The sequence below is a fragment of the Homarus americanus genome, unplaced genomic scaffold (genome assembly GCF_018991925.1).
Source record: "Homarus americanus isolate GMGI-L3 unplaced genomic scaffold, GMGI_Hamer_2.0 scaffold45562, whole genome shotgun sequence".
NCBI classification, from domain to species: domain Eukaryota; kingdom Metazoa; phylum Arthropoda; class Malacostraca; order Decapoda; family Nephropidae; genus Homarus; species Homarus americanus.
Window position 1 is genome coordinate 3,399,271 of NW_024744839.1, and position 21,178 is coordinate 3,420,448.

General features: G+C 36.8%; 2 protein-coding genes across 2 annotated transcripts; one reads left to right on the forward strand and one right to left on the reverse strand.

Annotated features, from left to right (window-relative positions):
- Positions 1–316: 316 nt before the first annotated feature.
- Positions 317–7,960, reverse strand: LOC121878070 (probable isocitrate dehydrogenase [NAD] subunit alpha, mitochondrial). Its single transcript, XM_042384052.1, has 4 exons — positions 7,902–7,960; positions 3,962–4,090; positions 2,481–2,881; positions 317–1,701 (listed from the first exon to the last, which is right to left on the reverse strand). Exons 1-4 carry the CDS (start codon positions 7,926–7,928, stop codon positions 1,176–1,178), a joined length of 1,083 nt encoding a protein of 360 aa, XP_042239986.1. The 5' UTR covers positions 7,929–7,960; the 3' UTR covers positions 317–1,175.
- A 436-nt stretch (positions 7,961–8,396) lies between these two features.
- LOC121878071 (cAMP-regulated phosphoprotein 19-like) lies at positions 8,397–16,273 on the forward strand. The gene is made up of 3 exons (XM_042384053.1): positions 8,397–8,601; positions 10,287–10,418; positions 12,281–16,273. The coding sequence occupies exons 1-3, from the start codon at positions 8,515–8,517 to the stop codon at positions 12,452–12,454; spliced, it is 393 nt and encodes a 130-aa protein (XP_042239987.1). The 5' UTR covers positions 8,397–8,514; the 3' UTR covers positions 12,455–16,273.
- Positions 16,274–21,178: the final 4,905 nt, after the last annotated feature.

Genomic DNA, 21,178 nt, shown 5'->3' on the forward strand with positions numbered 1-21,178 from the left:
CTCTTTACAGCCTATCTGATCCCCCTACTAAGTTTTGCATTGTACAGGCTGTATCCATTCTTAAAGTTTTTGAACCAACCTTTACTGACTTGAAACTGTCTGTTAAACTTCCCTCACCCAAACTTTCAACAAGGTGGTTGTACATCTGCTTGGATTTTGCACAAACTAGCTCTTGAGTTTTAGGCAAAATTTTCTGGGTCTGATCTTCAATCCATATGTACAATGCTTTTTCTATCCTTTCAGAAGATTCTAGCCACCTTGCTATTGCAAGAGTAAGAATAAAGGAATGCTAATCACACCTGAAAGAAATGCAATACAAGTTTATAGATTTTATAACTTTAATTCTGTACATATCATAATTCTACTTGAAACTATTTACATATTTAAAAATATTTAGGTAGTCAACTTTCTAAAAATGCAACCGGTCAATGGAAACTTTAATTGTGTAGTTTATCTGTAACTGGTTAACAGTTAACCACACAATTATTACAACATTGTAAGGAAACAGACCGCATTAAATAATCAGACCCATCTTTGGTTGACCAATGAAACAAAGGAGATTCAATGACAATATAAAAATTAAATGGAACAGTAGGCAGGTGAGGTAGAAAATACCAAGCAAGTGAAGAGAAAGATAATACAGGAAATAGTTCACCACCATAATTTTTCACTCCAAGCTGGGTGCCTTATTCCGATGAAATGAATCTATTTCACTCCTTCATGTATGACTGTCTAATAAGAATATTTTGAGTTTCTTACATGTATCTCTATTATGCCTTGGTCTAACACGGTCTTAGAAATCTCCTTGTTAAAAACCAAAACAGGTTATCTTGACCATTCCATCCTCAACAATTAAATTATGGCAAGATAAAACTTAGGAGTAAAAAATTTTTGGGGAGCTCCTTTGAGATCATATTCGCACAATTAATGAGCACCACCATATAACTTATCTCAATATAAAAAATAGACCTACGTACTCAAACTTTATATATTAGTAAGTTGCTACCATTATGAAGACTGTTTACTACATACTGTACTGAGCTTTCCATCCAATTATACAATACATAATCCTGATATTTTTTTACTTGGCTTTTTCTAAGTTTTAGTACTAGTGCTCTACATTTGTATGTTTATGAACTGGTTAACAATCGGTAAAGAGAACAATAACTTCAATCTTAACTTTTCAAATCCTCAATCTTTTTGCAAATCTCATCAGTGAATTCAGAACATTTTGCTGTACCACCTAGATCACCTGTCCGGAAATTACCCTCCTTGATGGTTTCAAAACAAGCTTGTTCAATAATTAAAGCATGCTTGGGCAATTCCATATACCGTAACATCATGACAGCAGATAACAAGAGTGCTGTTGGATTAGCCTTGTCCTGACCAGCAATGTCAGGAGCTGTGCCATGAACTGACTCAAAGACAGCACCACCCTCACCAATATTCCCAGATGGTGTTAAACCTAGACCACCTACTAACCCTGCACACAGATCTGAGAGGATATCACCATACAGATTAGGCATAACCAATACATCATACTGTGAGGGATCTTGTACCATATTTAGGCATACAGTATCCAGATATCTCTCTTCAAATTTGATGTCAGGATTTCTCTCAGCAGCTTCTCGGCAACAACGAAGGAAGAGTCCATCTGACATCCGCATGATGTTTGCCTTGTGGACTGCTGTTACTTTAGATCTGAAAGTAAACATACATTCAAAATGTATTGCAGTACATGTAAACATTCATTATCTTAAATTCTTTCAATTCTCAATTTAATCACTTTATCGTTACCAATGAGTAAAATCCTGTGAAGACACTGATCATGTTTAAAAACAAAATTAATCTCATTTGGGGAAATTAGGAATTTAAGAAACATACAGGTAAAGTACTTCAAATTTTTAAAAAAGTCTTGTCTTCAGCTTTAATTATTCCATTGTGTATCCAGCAGGTATTTTCCTAAAACACAGCAGGATGATTACAGAAAAACACCTCCACATAATCTGAGTGCAACTATGCATTTTCTACCCTTGGTATACCATTCACACATATTTCTGTAAATTGAAAATTTTCTTATTTCATCTCACTCACATGAACAATCACAGCTTAGATTTTGTCATTACTTCTCAACAATTCAAGGTTGTACAAATTAGAAACAAACCAGAATGCATTCTTCTGTTACTCCAACGTTATCTCATCCAATTAACTCCATCTTCTGTTTTCTGAATAATTCAGATACTTGGGATGAGGCATACTGAATAGCAAGGCAAATAGTGGGTAGAAACTGCTAATGTGGTTGTTCATATTAGGAAATAAAAAATGGAGAAAATACTACAACCGACTGCTGAATAAAAGGTTTAAATAATATTAAAGTAAAATCCCAGCTACTTGGCACCTACAGGGACTGGGAGTTGGGTTAAAATGATAATTAGAAAACATTTCAAACCTATTCTAAGTGCAGAAGTAAACAAATTTACCTTCCATTATTGCGAGCATACTGGAAAGCATACTCTGCCACACGACGTGAAGCTGGTTCTGTGATAAGTTTGATGCTCTGAACAACACCATCTACAATTTCATGCTCAATACCAGAGTATTCTCCTTCAGTATTTTCACGAATGGTGACAACATCCACATCTCGGTAGAGTGTCTCATATCCCTCCACGCTCCGACATGGACGTACATTAGCATAAAGATTGAATTCCTTACGAATGGCTAAGTTGAGTGAGCGATGGCCCTTTCCAACTGGAGTCATCAAAGGTCCCTTCAGCCCAATGCCATTTCGATTGACTGAGTCAATGGCTGCAGGTGGAATCCCAAATTTTCCATCAGGGCCTTTAACTGGTGTTACATCTACTTCTTCCCAGGAAATTGGAACCTGTAAAGAAGTCATTAAAAGAATGATACCATATTCTTCTATCTTAAAAGACATTTCTTCAATATAAATATAAAAAAATGTGTAATTAGCTCATAGTACTGTACTGTACTCGCTAAGTAGAGCCACATGTTTATATAATAATTACTACTTTTAGTTCCCTTCTATTTGTATAATTCATAAAATCAAATGTTTTAAATGATTTGGACACTGCCGTCATACCAAGGTTTAGTGGTAAGAAAGGATAGTAAGTGTAGATATTGGTGAGATGGGACTAATAATACTGTACTGGAAACTGTAACTATGTTTTCCTTGCAAATTAAGTTTGCTCCAAGATCCCTTTGACATGTCATTCCTTGAATTGTCAAGTTTTTGTTCCAATGCATATGTTTTTTCTCTCTTTAAGTGCAAATACTCCTGGAACATTTATTCTTGCTATTTATTCCCCAAAATATAATTCATACAAGTGTGGCAGATAATCCAACTTCAACCTGACCACAAACTACTCAGTGGCCTGAGGTTACCTCTGATGTGTTAATGCAACCTTTCTTTGATAAACAAGTCGGGTATCACTAAAAGAATCTCTTTCCACAGTCAGATATACCTTCATAAAGTTCAGAACATAAGATATACAGTAAGGTTTCAATTGGAGGTGTCCAACAATGAGATTTAAAAATCATCTGCTATGCTGACCATGTGAATTTCCTAATGATGTGATGGTTGCCTGAAGCACGGAAGTATGTAACTCAGTTACCCATGACATACAGTACTGTACTATGATTAGTTCCTTCTTTCCTCCTGTGACTCTCCCTTCTGCTCTTATGATTCAAACTTGGGACAGTGATTTTACACTTGTGTTTTTTCATTTCCTGTGTATGAAATTACTACTGAACCAAGCCTACAGTGCTAGTCAAATTTTCAGAGTAGTTGAGAGTGAAAAATGCTTTTTTTCTGGTTCTAGAAAGGTGTTTGAAACTCTCCCTTTATACTAGCCAGGTAGCCCAGCTAGTGTTTCAATATTTTTGTTAGGAATACTCTTACTTTACCATAGACTACACAAATATATCTATACCCCATACTAACCTCTGCTGTACAGAAAATCTTTTGCACAGCAGCTGAGATTTCTGGTCCAATGCCATCGCCAGGTATAAGGGTGACTTTTCGTACATCACTGCTATACTTGCGAGCTCCCGCAAAACGCACACTACCGATCTGTAAAGATATTTACATGTAATTCATATTCAAAGTATTGTACCTACAGTATTAACTTTATTCTTCCCCTTCTTTTTTACATTTAATTTAATAATAAGTTACAAAAAAGTAATCTCACTCAATCCCATTGGGATCCACACAACTCTGCAGTTTTATGCTGGGAAGATTATGTTGGGGATATGTTGTACTTACCTAGGGCTGAAATTAACTTACCCCATTTTTTTTTTTAATGTAATAGCCCTGATTTCTTTTTGGCATGGGATTCTGAGGGGGTTTAGTCATAAGCTATTTTTTAAATGATGGGGAAAAAAAAAAACGGGGAGGGAACCTGCTCATCTACTGTATACAGTATCACAAATTAACCTGATGTCAGTTATTCATAACAACATACTACGGTATACCTAAATACCCAAGAATCATAACATTATACTACCTGTACCTAGCAAGGGGTCCACACTATATGTTATTTCACATACCCGTATACGTTGCTAACAAATGTATATAGAGATTTTCATTATACAGTACTATAGTACGTCGTTTGTTTCATATACAGATACTCCCCGACTTACGACCTACTCGACTTACGTCCACCCGCACTTACGACCTGCCTCAGTCGTACCAAAATTTGTTCAAATTATGTATTTTCGAGTCCCAAAGTCAGTACACAGACAAAATGTTCATCTGTAATTCACTTAAAATGGCTGGCAAGCTTAAAAGTAAGTGTTTTATGGTGCTGAGAAGAAAAAGAGACCCCCCAGTACAGTACTGCATCGTTCACTGTTTAATACCAAGTCTGTGTATCTGAATATGACTCAAATAATGTTAAAAACATTAAATACTGTACAGTATAATGTAAAAATAACCCTTGTGGAGCACTTTTAATACTTATTATGGTTAAGTTTCTACCACACCAAAATACATGTCTCTGCCAACACAACTGCCATTGTTACATGAAAGTACAGTAACCACAGAATTTACAAAAAAATCATCTCAATGTGCTAGTGTACCTTACATGCCAAGATTAGCATTGGCATTATATATATCTGTATAAGATTTGTTTTTAAATATCAGTATAGGTACTCCTGAGCATGCCGATTCTGAATCTATGGTCCATGATTCGATTGCGGGGGTAATTAGTGGTTGTAATGATGCTTGTAAGATTTTAATTACATTATTTCAATGCTAATTACTCGCCAACTATGGGTATCCAAGGTGCAATTTTAGTGTTTTTGTGTTATTCTGGAAGTACTAAATTATTTAAACCATCTAAATTCCAATTCCAAGAGAAAAGTATATTTCTTTTCACATTTGCATTGTAGCTGGGTTGGACTCGTCATTGTAACCACCAGGCTACTGGACCAAGATCTGAGGTGTTATGGTTATTTTTCAACTCGTATTTTCGGGTAGATATGTGTAACTTTCTTCATTTACTTTTACTCAGTTACATGCACACACCATCCTACATACATACATTATTGTGAAAAATAAGTATTAGAAATAATTGTCCTAAGGGCAAACACATGAAGGGAATATACATTTCTTTGCACACGAGTTAGCTGGCTCAGTGAGGGAGCAGGATTAGGATGGGGGGGGGGGGTGCTAGGGAATTAGCAGAGGTAGCGTCCTTGCTGTTCTCCATTGCCATGGTGAATCAGAGTACTGTATATGCAAATGGCGACTAAGTTAAACTTTCAATTGGCTTTTATTTACTGGTTTAGCAATACAGTACAGTATTTTTTGTTGTAACTGATTTATTGGTATTAGTTTTCTTTATTCTTCACATTTACTGATATTGTATATATTATTTTAAGAAAACTATGGCTACAGGAGGAAAATACATGCAAAAGTTTTTTCCTAAGTATTATCTGCATCTTACATGCCATAAAATACAGTAATAGTCTATTGATAAATACAGTACATCAGTGAGTTATATCAGTGATTTATAAACTATCTGTACTAGCAATACAGTATATGTACCATAAATTCTGATAAATTAGTTTACTTATGGAAAGGTTTCAAGTATTGTACAGTTTTACTCAGGGTACTCATGTCCATTGATGTACTCCCCCCTTGTCTAGCCCGAGGACCACTGCTCCCTCTGGTTTAGTGTACTGAAGGCATGGCCCATTGTTCTTCACCTCGATCAGGTCTAGGGTGTCATTACCCAATAGGTAGCATCCTTCACAACATTTATATTGATGAAACTTTGCTCCATAATGGCTGTGCTCATGGCAATCACAACCACATTAACTCCAGTACAGGTAAGATCATGTGGAAGGAGCAGCATCAACATATCCTTCGGTGGTGTTATCTATACGTTGTTCCTTCATTGAATTTCTTTCTAACATCCACTATCCTGAGGGAAATGAAGGTTAAGTAGGTTAGGTCATATACTGTGTGCTGTATTTTCACATTTTTGTTTAGTACCATGCTAATACACTAACGTCTTCAGAATTTTTTTTTGGAATTCTATAAACTTCTTCGGGGCTGACCGTCTCCAATAATAAAAAAAAAAATTATGCATAAAACCATCCTCAACCACCAATATACCGTACCCGTAGATCAAATACCTGTGAAAATAAGAAGCTTTAAAACCATGTGGAAATTCTGTCTTCCCGGTGTTGTGCAAAATATATCACAGGTGAGATTTGTTTTGTTTTGCTATACTGTGCATGCACGGAACAAAAAAATTTGTTCTGTGAATGTAAACAAACCCACTGAAGGACTGCAAAAAAGTAGCTAGATTGTAGGATACCCCCCCCCCTCATCAGAGGTGCACACCTGCTCCCTCTCTTACATACTGTACATCATCATAGACTTAGGCTATACCTAATTAGCAGAAGCCACACCTGAATGTTGGCCAGTGGACTACTCCCCGTCACACCAATAGAAGCAGCCACACTATATGTAGAACCCACTAAGGGTGGGTCCTGGGGGTCCAGACCCCCCCCCCCCATTTTCATTAGAAAATTCCAATACTTTTTCTTCTTTAATAAAGTGTTGTACTCAGGCATTTTTGTATAGTAAAAATCAATTACTATTGACCTCAGAATATCTCCTAATATCAAGTGCACATGGCTTTAAAATGGCCTCGAAATGTCCATGACAGTGGTCAAAATTTAAAAAATAATGTGGGGGGGGGGGCTTACAGCGCCCCCCCACCAGCTGGGTGGGCTCGCTTTGCTTGCCAGGTTCCCGCCACCCAATATTTCTTGGACCCCCTATTTGATATTCCTGAATCCGCCCCTGCCCACACATAGGGGCACATTATCCCTATACTGATAGATAAGTACTCCCGCCCCATGCTTGGAGCCATGAGCAACTCACAGGATATGCTCAGGTCAAGATATTATTCACATTAAAGAACAATAGCTTTTATGAAACCATAATATTATCTAAAACCACATTGGGTATATATATTGTGGTGTGACTTATTATCCATAACTACTGTCCAAATATGTCAAGTGTGACTTATTTCGTAGCGGTAGATATATTGGTCCGCTATACCGAGCTCACTTCACAAACCGGCGGATATTTTACTCTTTGTACCCCTAGGAGGCTCCTTCACCAGCCTCTCACAGTACAAATGGTCCTTGCTAATGCCTTCTTTTAATGTATTTAAACATTAAAAAAAGGGTAGGCCGTAGGCTTGACGGTCTTGATCAAATGACACGACAACTTACTATCACCTCTAACCAATATTTGGGAGCAGCAAAAATAGTACCACTTGTTCCAACGTAAGCAATGACAGTTGAAAATAACAAATATCTTCCGCGCAAACAAATAAGAAAGTAGAATCAATTATATTTACCAAAGATTTACAGAGACGTCCTGCCATCGTCGACGACTGTGTGGAGGTCGGCTGAAAATCTGAATTTGTGAAGAAGTAGCTGATAATGAAAGAAGGACAATAATTATAGCTTATATGGATCTGTTTTTATTTTAATTAACGTAAATTAAAATTTGCCAATGTTTAGTTTGTAAAATTTGTTAAATAGCTTTAATGTGCTTGAAGAGGAATTCAGGAAAAAAGAATATTAGTCAATATGACAGTAAATTATAGGTTTGTTCTTATTGTTACTACAAAAAACGGCTGATATAATAGGTTGAATATGAAGTTATAAATACAATTGTATTTTATCTCAACTGAGGCCATTATTGATCACGGGTCATAGCAGATTTTAATATCAATATAATTTTGTTTGCAGGAAAGTAAGAACTAAAAATAGTTTATTAAAATACAAGAAATATTTATAAAAGAAAAAATAAACAAATATTAAATGAAAATAAGGATTAGAAATATATTTTAAGGAGTGGTTGCTGGCAGACAGTGATAAACCACATCAGAGACGACCTCAGTCACTCTCATTTCACCTGAGATTATTAACCTGCCACCTCTAAATCAACATAAACCTTTGTCAAATATGTCTAACTCTGAACAAAAAATCGAGGGGTCCACACTGGAAAAGGTAGAAGAGAAGCCAACAGAATGTGAGGAGGAGAAGAAGGAGGTAAGAAGGCCACCTCGTCCCAATATGGATGTAAACAAACACTACTTGATAGATTTAGGATTAATATCATTTAAACCCTAAGGTGTCTACTTTAGAACAATACCTGGGACGTGTCTACTAAAACATAGTATGATAATGGTGCAGATGTTTTACAGGTTCTTTGTAGTTTGTTCCTGTAAAAAAATCCTTATGTTCACTCAAAGTTTATTTTTGTGTGTGCCAGTGATTCAACCATAACTTATCTTTATATTTGGCGAAACTCTACATCAGTACACTGTTGATCATCTTCATACAGTGACTTTATTTCTTACAACAAAAGTGAGCACACCTGATTTGGTCACAGCCAGATGGTGTACAGGTATTGAGGCTATGGGTAACTAACTGTAACACAGGCACAGGTTAAACTGGAATTTTGTAATTATATTGGTGAATTTATAGTAAAGTACCGGTCTTTCTCTCGCTGTTATTAATATGTATTTCGTAATGTTTACACATTTTTATGAATTTTTTTCTACGATATTTCATAAGAACATAAGAATGGAGGAAACTGCAGCAGGCCTATTGGCCCATACTGGCCAGTCCCATTTACACCCAACCTCTGCTGCTCATACAGGTATATCCATCCAACCTACATTCGAAGCTATCCAGCGTATTTGAGTGAAAGATGATATTTGGCAACTTGTTCCACTCGTCCACTACTCTATTTCCAAACCAGTGTTTACCTATTTTGCGCCTTTATCTAGATTTGTATAATTTAAAGCCATTGTTATGAGTTCGCTCTGCTAGAAATTAAGGATAACCGAGATAATAATTTTCCAATATTATTATATTTGGTCAGTCACAAGTGTCACCATTTGTTGTTTATGTCTTGCGGAGAAACTCTGACCCTCCTCAGTCAATGCTCTTTACCTCCGTGTTCACTTCTTAAGCGTCTACAGCACATGTGCGAGGGTGGTGTGGGAGTTCCTTATTGGCTATAGCAAGAGGAAACTTATTATTGGGCAAGAGTTTTTTGTCTTAGCCAATGAATAATGCATGGGTGTGTCTGGAGCAAAGATTTAAATTTTCAGTACCAGATATGGTTGAACTGGTTGAAGAGCTGTGCTGACATTGTGATAGATATTATTTTACATCAATTGCCTTTTGTTAATTTGTCTAGATAAGGTTGGGTTAAATTTATATTATATTCTAAGGCAGCACTTATTTCTAACTGGGAAAGAAATTGATTCTTTGCGGTTCAGGGAGTGCCACATTGAAGTTTAATTATCGAGAGGCACAGATCCACAGAGGGTAAGAACTATTATTCTAAGGTGCATGGCAGTTTGCATTACAGTATAAGCACAAATACTGTATACATTAGTACCTATAAAATTGTATTATTTTACTTATTTCTCCTGTACAGTACAGTAAACCCTTGCCATTCACGAGTTTGCGATTCGCGATTTCGACAATGAAAGCTTTATTGTTAGATAAGTTAAAAGAGGGGATGAGTGCTGCTGCGGCTGGTCAGTTGTTTGGTATAGGTATATAGTAGTGCACTAAGGTAGCATAAGTTGCTATTCGCAGTTTTGCCAATTCGTGCCATTTTTTGGAACCTATTGTACTTTCTTAAAATGAAAAATATGTTTTTTCAGACAAAAATAAGATTCTTGCACTTTGTGCTAATTGATTTTTTTGCATTGCAGTCTAACCAGCCACCACTGACTGCAGCAGGTGTTGAGGCTGCAGAAGAAGCCAAACTTCGCTCAAAGTACCCAAGTGTTGGTCGGCCTATGGCTGGACACTCTGCTTTCTTACAAAAGAGGCTTACCAAAGGGGTAAGTGTTTTGTATAGTACGTATATACTGTGTGTGTGTGTGTGTGTGTGTGTGCGTGCGTGCGTGCGTGTGTGCGTGCGTGAAGGTAACACTGCTTATCTGGACTGTTTAAAGAAAGTCTGTTGTTGTTATAATGTTATTGATGCATTTCAACAACTAAGGTCTTTAAGTGCATGACAATGTTATTAAAACATTATTACATCTACGATAAAAAATATGAAACGGAACTCTCGGTTAAAAATCGAGACGTAGTCTGATTGTTGAGAACGGTTTTCACTGAAATGATTGTTTTGTACTGTAGTGTAATATGTAAGTAACCACAGAATTTTTTATTTTTTCTTAATAAAGAGGAAACTACACAGTACACTACAGTATTATGAAGATAAAAATAAGAGTGTAGCAGTGTACAGGCATTGTGTGTTGGAGATGAGAGTGATCTGGGAGCAGCATGGGTGGGTGGTTCCCTTCCCAATATCCCTTTTGCACATCTTTATGCAATTTAACCATAATTCTCACATCATATAGGTTCTTTTGGTGTGGGGTTGATAAAATATTATAAAGGAATCAACTTTACTGAAACAAGATTCCCACACTTAACTCCATGAGTTGTTCATTTATAAAGGGCAAACAGCTGATTGGCTTAGCTCCTCCACCATTCCTGCTTACCACAACATCTGTCTTCAGCACTTAGTAAATTAGTACAGTCCTGTAGTGTATTTATCATCACTTAATAAGTAATTTTCTTGTATTAATCCTGGATAGATTTCAGGGGGCCTGATAGCTGACTCAAATAGATTTGGCCATTCATTGATTACATGTTGAGGAATAAACCAAACCCCTTAAAAGAACTCTTTACTCTTCACAAAATATGAGGTAAACCCCACTATCATTTTTATCTACTTACAGGAACACAATATGGTAAAGCATCTCCAGGCTTTGCACCCATACATTATCAGTTTTGCCCGTGCATATTAATGCTAAGAAGTTAGTGATTTATTGAATCTAACAATTCATTATTATGAACTTAACTGCCTATCCCCAAATGTTGTGCTTATAGATCGTACTAAATAATGTGAGTGATAATTTAACGGGATTATTATTTCAAATGAACTGTATGATATTACTGGTCGGGTTAGTGTGGTGTGGCTTTGGGTGTTTAGGATTATAAATGGAGTTTTGCTGAGGGCGGAAGGGAAAACTGTTAGGGTTTTGCAGGTTAATACATACATGTGATGGGTCTTGTTGAACAAAAATAATTTTTCAGTATGTTCCGAGTCAAATGGAGACTAGGTATGTTGGGAGTTAGTTCTGATTGAGGTATAGACATTGCCTTGATCTGTTATCTTGACCAGACCTTTATATTTGCTTCACCATGAGGTCTAGGGATTCATTATAATCCCTACAGTATATTCCTATTCCTTCCTTTACCTGTTAGCAGTCTCTCTCTCTCTTCATTTTCTTTGTAAAAATGCTACAGTAATTGACACTCAAACATTTACATTACTGTACCCCCTATATTATAACTTTGAGATACCAAGAAAATGGATTGCAATTCTTCCCTAATTTGAGAACAATACTGAACCTTTTTAGCTATGTCCAAGTAATGGGGAAGGACGGATGATTATAAGATCAGGCTGTGAATGGCATGATGGACTCCACCTGCCTTACAAGTATTAACAGTAACAAAGAAAGAGGATTCTAGGAACAATCCCCAATTTTCTGTCTTGCACCTTTCTTGGTGCTTTTTCCTATTGCCCTGCATCATTTTCCTTTATTACCTCCCCCAGTTTTGAGACTTATAAAATCCACTCCACAGAAGGTTAGAGGAGCGAAGATAACCGATAGAGAATTTCCTTTTTCAGCAAAAATACTTTGACTCGGGAGACTACCAAATGGCCAAGCAAAAGTCAGCTAGTAACAAATCACGAATGCCACCACTTCTAGCTCAGCCTACCGGTGAAGCTATTCCTACTCCCGAGTCTGTGCCTGTACGGAAGACATCCATCATCCACAGCAAATTAACTTCTGCATCATAAGTCATGCCTGACCCAATGACCTTTCTTTATCCAGTTACTATTTAGTAGGTCAAGGGAAGATGATGGTGACCCAGACATGTATCTTATAACTAGGGGTATATTTAATGAAGCCACCATTCTGGTACATGCTTTATCTTGAAACATCCATGGATCCCACAAAAATGGTTCCATATATGCTGATTTTAAGCAGACTCCCATGCTTGCATTGTACAGAGGTGGAGCTAATTATCTGGGTAATTAGAATTAGTGTTATCTTCCCTCAACCTGCTGGACTTCATACTTCTCCAGTATGATGCAAGCTTCCCACTCACAGGAGCACATATGTTGCCAAGTCTGTGTTGGGTCATATCAAGGGCTTTTTTGTCTATCAAGGGTTCCTTAGTACTTATACAGAGTGGAGACTGATTACTGAGGAAAAATTCCTTTGCACATTTTGATGATTGCATTACCATTTGATACATTTTACCTTTTTTTATTTGATCAGTCCATAATTACTGGGTGATACATGTAATCAAAAATTTCTTCATTTTGAAGAGTGTCTAAGATCCCTTGTAGACTTTTTAATGGCTTTAGCTGAAAGCAGAAAATTCTGCTTAAGCAACTTTTCAAAGATTATAACTTTTCTAATAGCCATTTTTGAGCTGGAGAAGCAATATGTGGAAGAACCGTGTTTTTCTGCCTCAGTGATATAAAATAATGTAGTGTTGTAACAGAATCATAAGTTGTGTGCCCATCTCTGACTCGTTAACATTCAGGGACTGTTAAGGACTTGCATTCTGCTTATCAGTAGTTTTTCTTTATCCAGCATTATTTCAACTCTGCTTCAAATTATATCTTGTGTTATCCAAGACATGTTCATCCCTTTAATGACAATTGAGTTAAACAACACCATTTAATTATTCTTTGAGTAATTTGTTTTAGATTGTTTTTAATATTTATACTGTACATTTAAAATCCAGTTATTTGAGAAATAGTAAAACAAAAGTGGATGGGATGAGAAGTGTGATTGACAGTATGTAAGTTCAGTGTGTAGACCTAATATGGAGTTGCCAAATTGTATGAGAAGCACTGGGCTGTTTACCATCATTGTTCCTTTACAAAGCGTTACATAGATTTCAGAAGTAGCTAAATAAACGATTCATTCCTTTATAACATGCATCACATTTTAAATGATTACAATAATTATGTGTGGCGTAGATATTTTCTGTAAGTCTTTCATATTAAACATATTTATTGTAACATAAATACTGTAGTGATTGGGAGCAGAAAACTTAGCCAAGAACTAGTGAGATTAAGCTTGTGAGTGGATTTTGCCAAACCTTCCAATAACTACCTAACTCACAACTCTCCCTGGTCATATATAACTGCTGAAAGCTATAGTAATGCAATTATATATTTTTATCCAATATCATGGTAATTGTGTATATGGGTTTGTCATATGTGGGAAGAACATTATATATTATTATGGATGTAAATTTTCAATGAAGATAGACTTATAGTTCAACCTTGTTTTTATGCCATTTCAGAATTTATTAGTTGCTTGTATTGTGTGTCAAACTTTTATCCAAATATCATCTTCTCCTGTAAAAACAAAATTGGTGAAATAAATCAACATTTAGTTTTGAAGACTGGCATTCTTTAAAAAATCTTTCTCCCCCATTTTTTTATTTATTTTTTATTTTATTTTTTAATTTTTTTAGTGTAGGTTAGGCAGGTGCATCTGGACTTAGGAATATTTTTTTTGTCTTGTCACGTACTGTACTGCATTAACTTGGTAAATTATTTAATGTACCTGTACTGTGAATTTGTCCTAGCAGAATAACTTAGTTATGAATGAAGTTTGGTTCACATTTTATTTGGTACAGAGATTGGTCATGACATACTGTACTATACCATGGCTGTGTTATTCTATTCAAGATAACAAAATAATTATATCAGAGAAGGATGTGGGTAAACACTCCATTGAATGCTGGTTAGATATATTTCACTTTTAGAGTTATATTTCACATTAAAGTACAGTAGTAATAATACACATGTGCATTAAGATAGAATGGAAGGTTATGATGCCTTATTCTGAAGTGTGATTTGTTGCTCACTTGTACCCAAAGTGACTCGGCTATTTTTTTTCCAATTAAAGGAATCCTTCCAGTTACTGTAGTTGTAAGGCAGATTTTCTCTGATGAGTGCTAAGACTGTGTGTGACTCAATCAGAAAATTCACATTTGTATTGGTTCCCATTGAAAGTAGGTTTACAGTAAGGAAGCATAATATCACCAAGGTTGTTCACTATTCTCATGGATGGAGTACATTAGGTGAAGAAGTGAAAGCATAAGTACTAAATTGATGAGCATTGTTGGTAAATATGAAAACAACTTATAGATGAAAGTTGAGTTACTGTGGTTGCTTTTCACAGATAATGCAGAAGAAAAATTACAATTATCCATGAATGCATTTGGTAGAGTGTGCACTAGGAAAAAGTTAAAAATTAATATGAATATTAATAGTGACGAAAATAAGTACAGAAAAGATTAATAGATATTAGCTTGGTTAAAGATATAATGAAGCAAGTGAGGTGTTCAGATAACCGGGAGTACAGTAGATGTGTTGGCTATGGGAACAATGGATGATGAAATACAAAGGGAAAGAAAGTAATGGTTGCATTAAAATATGTAGAGAGGAAAGTCTATCAAAGGAAACAGTCGGGCTGCATAGAGCTGACATTATGAGTGAAACGTGGACTCTGGGTGCAATAGAAGGAAGCAGTTAGAAGTGACTATGATGACAACTTGGAGAGCAATATGTGGAATAAATGGGAAGTAAAAATAGGATATTAAAAACTCGGCCACTTGAAATAACCTGTGGCTTAGTAAGACCCAATTTTAATGGAAATGAAGGTTGTGTCCAAAGCTTAAGGTGCAATAACTTTGGGGACTATTAGGACATGTGCGCACATTAACCCCATTCTAATTATATAAGATGTTTAGAGCCCATTGGGCCCCATGCTTACTGGCACATTGAGATTACGGCTGTCTTCACTTTTCATTGAAATTGGTTCTCGTGCCTCCCCCCCTTTTTTTAAATTTAAGACCTGCATAAATAAATTCAGAAAAATTGCAATAGTAACCAGACTGATCATGCATCAACAAATCTAGTCATGGGAAAATTTAGTGGGTTTTATGATCAGGAAACATCCCTATCCCCCCAAAAAATCCATAAATATGCAAATTTTGTGCCTCTCTTTTCACCTAATTAATCTGCTTTAATTGGGGGTTTACCATTCATGAATTGGACTGATGTAAGGGTATGGTAGACGTGATAGACTTGACAAGGGTTTGCCAAGATGGGATGGACACAATGAGAGAATTAAGTGAAGGAATGTGGTAAAGATTCTAATTCAGAATGGATGGTTCGAGTGAGCTGGAAATATAAGGTAAAGGAAGTAGTACCAGAAGCGAAAGGAATAGACATCAAGGAAATAGCGTTGTGTTGGAGGGATAATCTGTCTTTGCTCTTGATTCTGGTCACCTTACAATGTGTGTAAGAGGGGGAACCCTCTTAATACTTGATTTGATATTTGAATTTCTTAACCTTTGTAGAATAAACCTTTTCTGAATCTTTCCTTTTTGAACAAAAGTTTACTGTTGGATAAGTTTGTGTTATTAGAAGGAAAGTGTTTTTCCTGACTCGTGTTCTACCACTAATTTTCCCCAATTAAAATTCACTGTAGCCTAAATTAGTGGTCTGCTTTGCATTTTCAACAACTAGACAATAGTGTACCAGTATAAGTTTTGTTGTTTTGAATAAATTTCTGTATCCTTTCTTGCTCTCCTATTTTTCTGCCTGAAGAACTGTTATTATAAACTATGCTTGCAAGTCTTGTGGCTGCCTATTCACATTTCTGCTAAACAAAAACAATGTTCAAAGTTTGCAGTGTGCTCCCCAACTGTCATAAAATGAAATTTCCAATTATTATCTACCAATCAAATAATGGTCAACCAAGTGTTGAAGCAACTCTTTAACATCATCTTATCAACTTGCCCCCCTTTTTTTTTTTTCTTTCTTTATCATCATCTAGAAAATATTTTCTGGGTAGCTGATATACATTGGCCACTTATCATAATACTGTATACCAGTATTAGTGATAGGGCATATGCAATCTTCGCACGGACATCAAAATGATGGTCTATGCATAGTAAATTGCATAATTGTGATTTGTTTTGATTTCATTGAGTGCAGTTTGCAATTGTCAGTACAGTACTGTATTTCTATTATGTGCTTTGATGAATGAACTCTAGCTATTACTTGTGGTGCTGTGGATATTCAGTCATGACTGCTTGGCTGAGGGCCTCATGATAAATGTTAAAAATGAATATGTCAGGATTCAAAGGTGTTTAAATAATGCCTCAATTAATCTGCACTAGTGAGGCTCAACTTTTGTCATGCGAAGTTATAATGTTGAATCTTGGTCGAGTTTAATGGGGTATTTTAGTATACCAAACTGGTATAATTTTTTCTTTTATATTTTTGTTTCTGAAAATTTTCTCGATGCCTCAGATTAATATTATTTTAATCTGAAACGTGCAGTGATTATATGAAACGGATAACACTGGACCAAGTACACCGCCTTACAACATAGTTTGTCAAGAGATACACATGATTTTGTGACATTGACCATCAAGAACATTTTGTGATCATAAAGTTACCTAACTAGCCATATATTATGTAACCATTGTATTTAACTTTGTCTGTCAAGATAAACACTACCAAACATGAGGATACAGTGATGCAGTATACTTCATTCTCTCACTGTATCTACCTATACCACTACCCAGACATAATTCCAAGCTAGTATTTCTCAACACGATTGTTCCCTCATTGTGTGTGCGGTCCGTCACTCCATCACGTTTGACTTTACATCACAAGACAGGCTAAAGTTCACTGCCAATGACAATCGCCCTTCTTTCGATTATATAAGTCTCATCATACGCTAATAATCCAATCTTGAGGGAATTTTTCTTCCTCCATATTGCAAGACACGGTACAAAGAGGCTCTGAAAATATATAAGCCATTTGTGTCTTGTAAATACTAAAGGAAAACATTAATTTATCTCCCGCTGTGTCCTGTTACCATCTACAACTCGTAACAGATATACTGTACTCCAAAGTGACCTTGATTTTGGTGTGGCAGTATGGCAGAGGTGAAGAAAGATCAAAGGTTTAACCGAGCCTCGTCTGTAACCCTCATACACCCCTTAGTTCAAGTTTACATTGGTGGTGGTGTGAGGGAGGTAGTGATGGTGAAGTTAACTTTATAAAGAATGTATATTCAATGCGGATTATTAATCTCTAATCACCTACACGTTTATAACCTGCGCGCACGTGTGTGTGTGCTCGCTCGTCTTCATAATTAGGCTTATATTGACCCATACTAAGACTGACACCATCACCTGAATCATACAACTAACACGATTTTTGGTGTGAGTTTATCTTTAATAATATTTTGCCAATTTTTTTGTTTTTTAAATGGGTCAAGTGAAAGTACCGGAGAAGGACATAAGACTCGAATTGATAACCCTGAGACTTAGGATTTATCCTCCTAATGGTCGGGAAATTTGGCAAGGTGCCAAGGGGTAAGGCAAGGTATAAACCCTTTCTGAATCAACCTTTGGTAACAAGAAGGTCAGCCAGGACGCTCGCGGTCAATGCTTAATTAACCTGGCATTTCCACTATCAAGAGGTGTTGTATGACCTTAGATCCATGTTGCAATGAGAATCTGATTTGTCTTATTATTTACACGAAACAGCTTAGAATACCATCCCTTTTTTTTCTTTCTCTTTTTTCTTTTTTTTCTCCTAAAAAATCATGTGGTTTCAAAAATGGATTATAAAATGTATAGTCAGTGATTGTTGAAGGACGTGACCCGTTTGTAGATACAGTACCACCATAATACACTAGTCTCGCCTACACCTGCTCTTCACTACACTCAAAGAAAACGCCTCTTAATTATAGGACGACAAAGTCTAGGCTTGAGGAGTTACTTTATGCGAGGGTGTTGTCACATTCTCACCTCTTTTTCACACAGCAAAATATAAAAGAAGATAATACGCTAGAATATATTACAGCAGAATAAAATAGATTATATAAGAGTCATTAACGTTATGGGGAAAATAAACAAGGTGTCTGATATAGTTTGTAGAGTGGACTGGTCACCCATGTTGACATTTTTACCCCAACAAAACAACGTAAGTTTATTTTATCGAATCTGTTCACCCTATTAGCCACAACCCTGGACATACCAACGCACACTTCACCCGAATCGAAAACCTCGAACTTTAGCCACAAAAGGGTATCGCTGTCTCTCGACCTTATTGCCCAGCTCATACACACAGTAGCCCAGTAACTCAACTCTTGGACAGGGTAAGAGAGCACGGGGACGTCTCGTACAGCTGCTCGAGGGTGACCTTACAAACAAAGAAGATTAATTAAAGGTCGTCTGAGACTCCTCTTCCCAGACACACGTCACGTTGAAGGACAGAACATAACAAATAAATTTCTAAAGACATGGTTCATGTGATGAGCAATTAACTGTTACTTCATAATGCAGGTTCACATAATACAGCCGGACAACGCAACACTTGACCTCACTAGCGCCGTCAAGAGTGAAGAGGCTCCGCTGCCTGGTATACCCCGCCCACCACCAACCCACCTTTTACCTGGGCAGCAGTCGAGGCCAGGACGGATGAAGGGCGGCGGGCTTCCCCACTTTCTGTCCTCTTCGCGATGCCAAATACATTTCTACCCAGAACCATCATGCTCACGGGGCATCTGGGTCCTAAAACCTGGAGAAATACATATACTGTGTCCACAATGTAAATATGTGGTGGTTTAATCCTTTTCTAGATGGTGTTTGGAAATGTTGTGTTAGCCCTGGGGGTTGGCGAGGAGGACGTGCCCGAGACTGGGAACCTGTCGATATTGAATGTGAAGTAAAGGGTCAGCCCGGGGTGTGTAGACAGTGTGAGGGTGTACCCTTGTCTCTGGGGGGGAAGGGTAGATGTTATCTCCGAGGGATACAGGAGTAAATGTGGTGGTCCCTCGGTAACACTAAACTTTGGAGAGAAGGTAAACCATATTTCCATGGTCTGTGTAGAGGCGGAGAGTTTATTTATTGTGGGATATGTTTACAACAACGGCAGACAACACACCGCTGCGATAGGTTACGGTGAGAGATAACTTTGGTTGTGTTAGTCAGTTCTTAAAGGAGCAGCAGAAATAACGTAGCACTGGGAAAGCTAGACATTCAAGATTCAGCATATAGATGTACAGAAATTGAATGTACTTTTTATGCAGAAAATGATAACTACTTGTTTTTGTCAGGGATGGAAAAAGACACCAAAACCTGTTCCCGATTCTCAGAGTCATACAATAATTTGTTTTCCTCCCTAACTGTGAACAAGGAAACTTTAAGAATGTGGACCCAGCATATGCACGGCGACCACCGCAGTCACTTGTAAACAAACGCCAAGTTGACATCTTAAATGGTGCAGATTTGGACAAAGTTGATTACTGTACAGTGATCTTATTTTTTTTCGCACGTAAAATTTGATGCTTCTGACCCCCAATAAATATGTTGAATGTTATCAGATTAAAGATAATATTTTGTATGTGGTAAAACAAATAATACAGTATTCCATTGATTTTCTTTATCTAAAATTAGATAAGATAGAATTAGCTTGAACTATCACAGTGGCCGGCATGAAGAAGTAGCTGTGTTGGTGACAGTTTTTTCCTGGTGGTGGGGTGGGCGTGTCGACGGCTGGTGCCTTGTTCAAACAGACAATAATGCAACAAAATGAAGAGGTAAAAAATATCACAGATTGACACGTTTTAATACATTGTATGTCGTGTAAAATACCTATTATGTGTGTCAGTTTCAGCGACACATCACGTTAACCTTAAGTTTAGATGATGAAACTAATAATTCAAGGTTGTAGGCTTAGGTGTAGTGAACCTCAGTGGTGTGTAGAGTGATGGTAAGTACACAGGAATACAACACTACACACTTCACCACCAGTAAAGTTGTAAAAGTAATCCGTGTATGTGTGTGTGCGCGCGCGCCACTAGTAGCGACAACTGAAAGTAAAAGTTGTTTATTCTCCTGCTCACTCACTCATTTGCTGGCTGGTCACTCTAGCCTCTCTGCCACACATCAATAGCTACTCTAATATACAAATTCTCATACATGAGTGAATAAATCAGCGCTGCAGATATTCTAAAGACAATTGGCACAAATTTTCACCAGTCAAGTAGTTTATAAAGTAAACATCTTATACCGACATTGTCTAAGTAAGTTATCTCATTCTGAAATACACTAAACCAAGCCGCTACAAAAACTACAAAATGTCTTCACCGTGAATTGGCTGGGTTGTTGTAGTGCTGCATGGTGATCGTGGCCGTAGTGTTAAGCCAGAACACCTGATCAGTATTTCCTTATCATGATTAGTTGATTGATTTAAGGATTTTCTAGCTCTTGGAATAATAAGGGAATTTGTCTTTCGTTTTCTCTTCCCATTTTCTCTCTTTCTACTTCATACTTTCTTCTTTTTCTGTCACCCCTTTCTCTATTTATCTCTCCCTCCTTTCTCTTTTTTTTCTCTCCCCATTTCTATCTTTTTCTCTCCCTCCTTTCTGTCTTTTTCTTCCTCCTTTCTATCTTTTCCTCT

Coding starts and splice junctions, on each gene's coding strand:
- LOC121878070 (XM_042384052.1), bottom strand. CDS start 7,928: ATGGCAGGACGTCTCTGTAAATCTTTG. Junction 2,882..3,961: donor AGATTTTCTGTACAGCAGAG/GTTAGTATGGGG, acceptor ACTTCTTTACAG/GTTCCAATTTCCTGGGAAGA. Junction 1,702..2,480: donor TATGCTCGCAATAATGGAAG/GTAAATTTGTTT, acceptor GTTTACTTTCAG/ATCTAAAGTAACAGCAGTCC.
- LOC121878071 (XM_042384053.1), top strand. CDS start 8,515: ATGTCTAACTCTGAACAAAAAATCGAGGGGTCCACACTGGAAAAGGTA. Junction 8,602..10,286: donor GTGAGGAGGAGAAGAAGGAG/GTAAGAAGGCCA, acceptor TTTGCATTGCAG/TCTAACCAGCCACCACTGAC. Junction 10,419..12,280: donor AAAAGAGGCTTACCAAAGGG/GTAAGTGTTTTG, acceptor TTCCTTTTTCAG/CAAAAATACTTTGACTCGGG.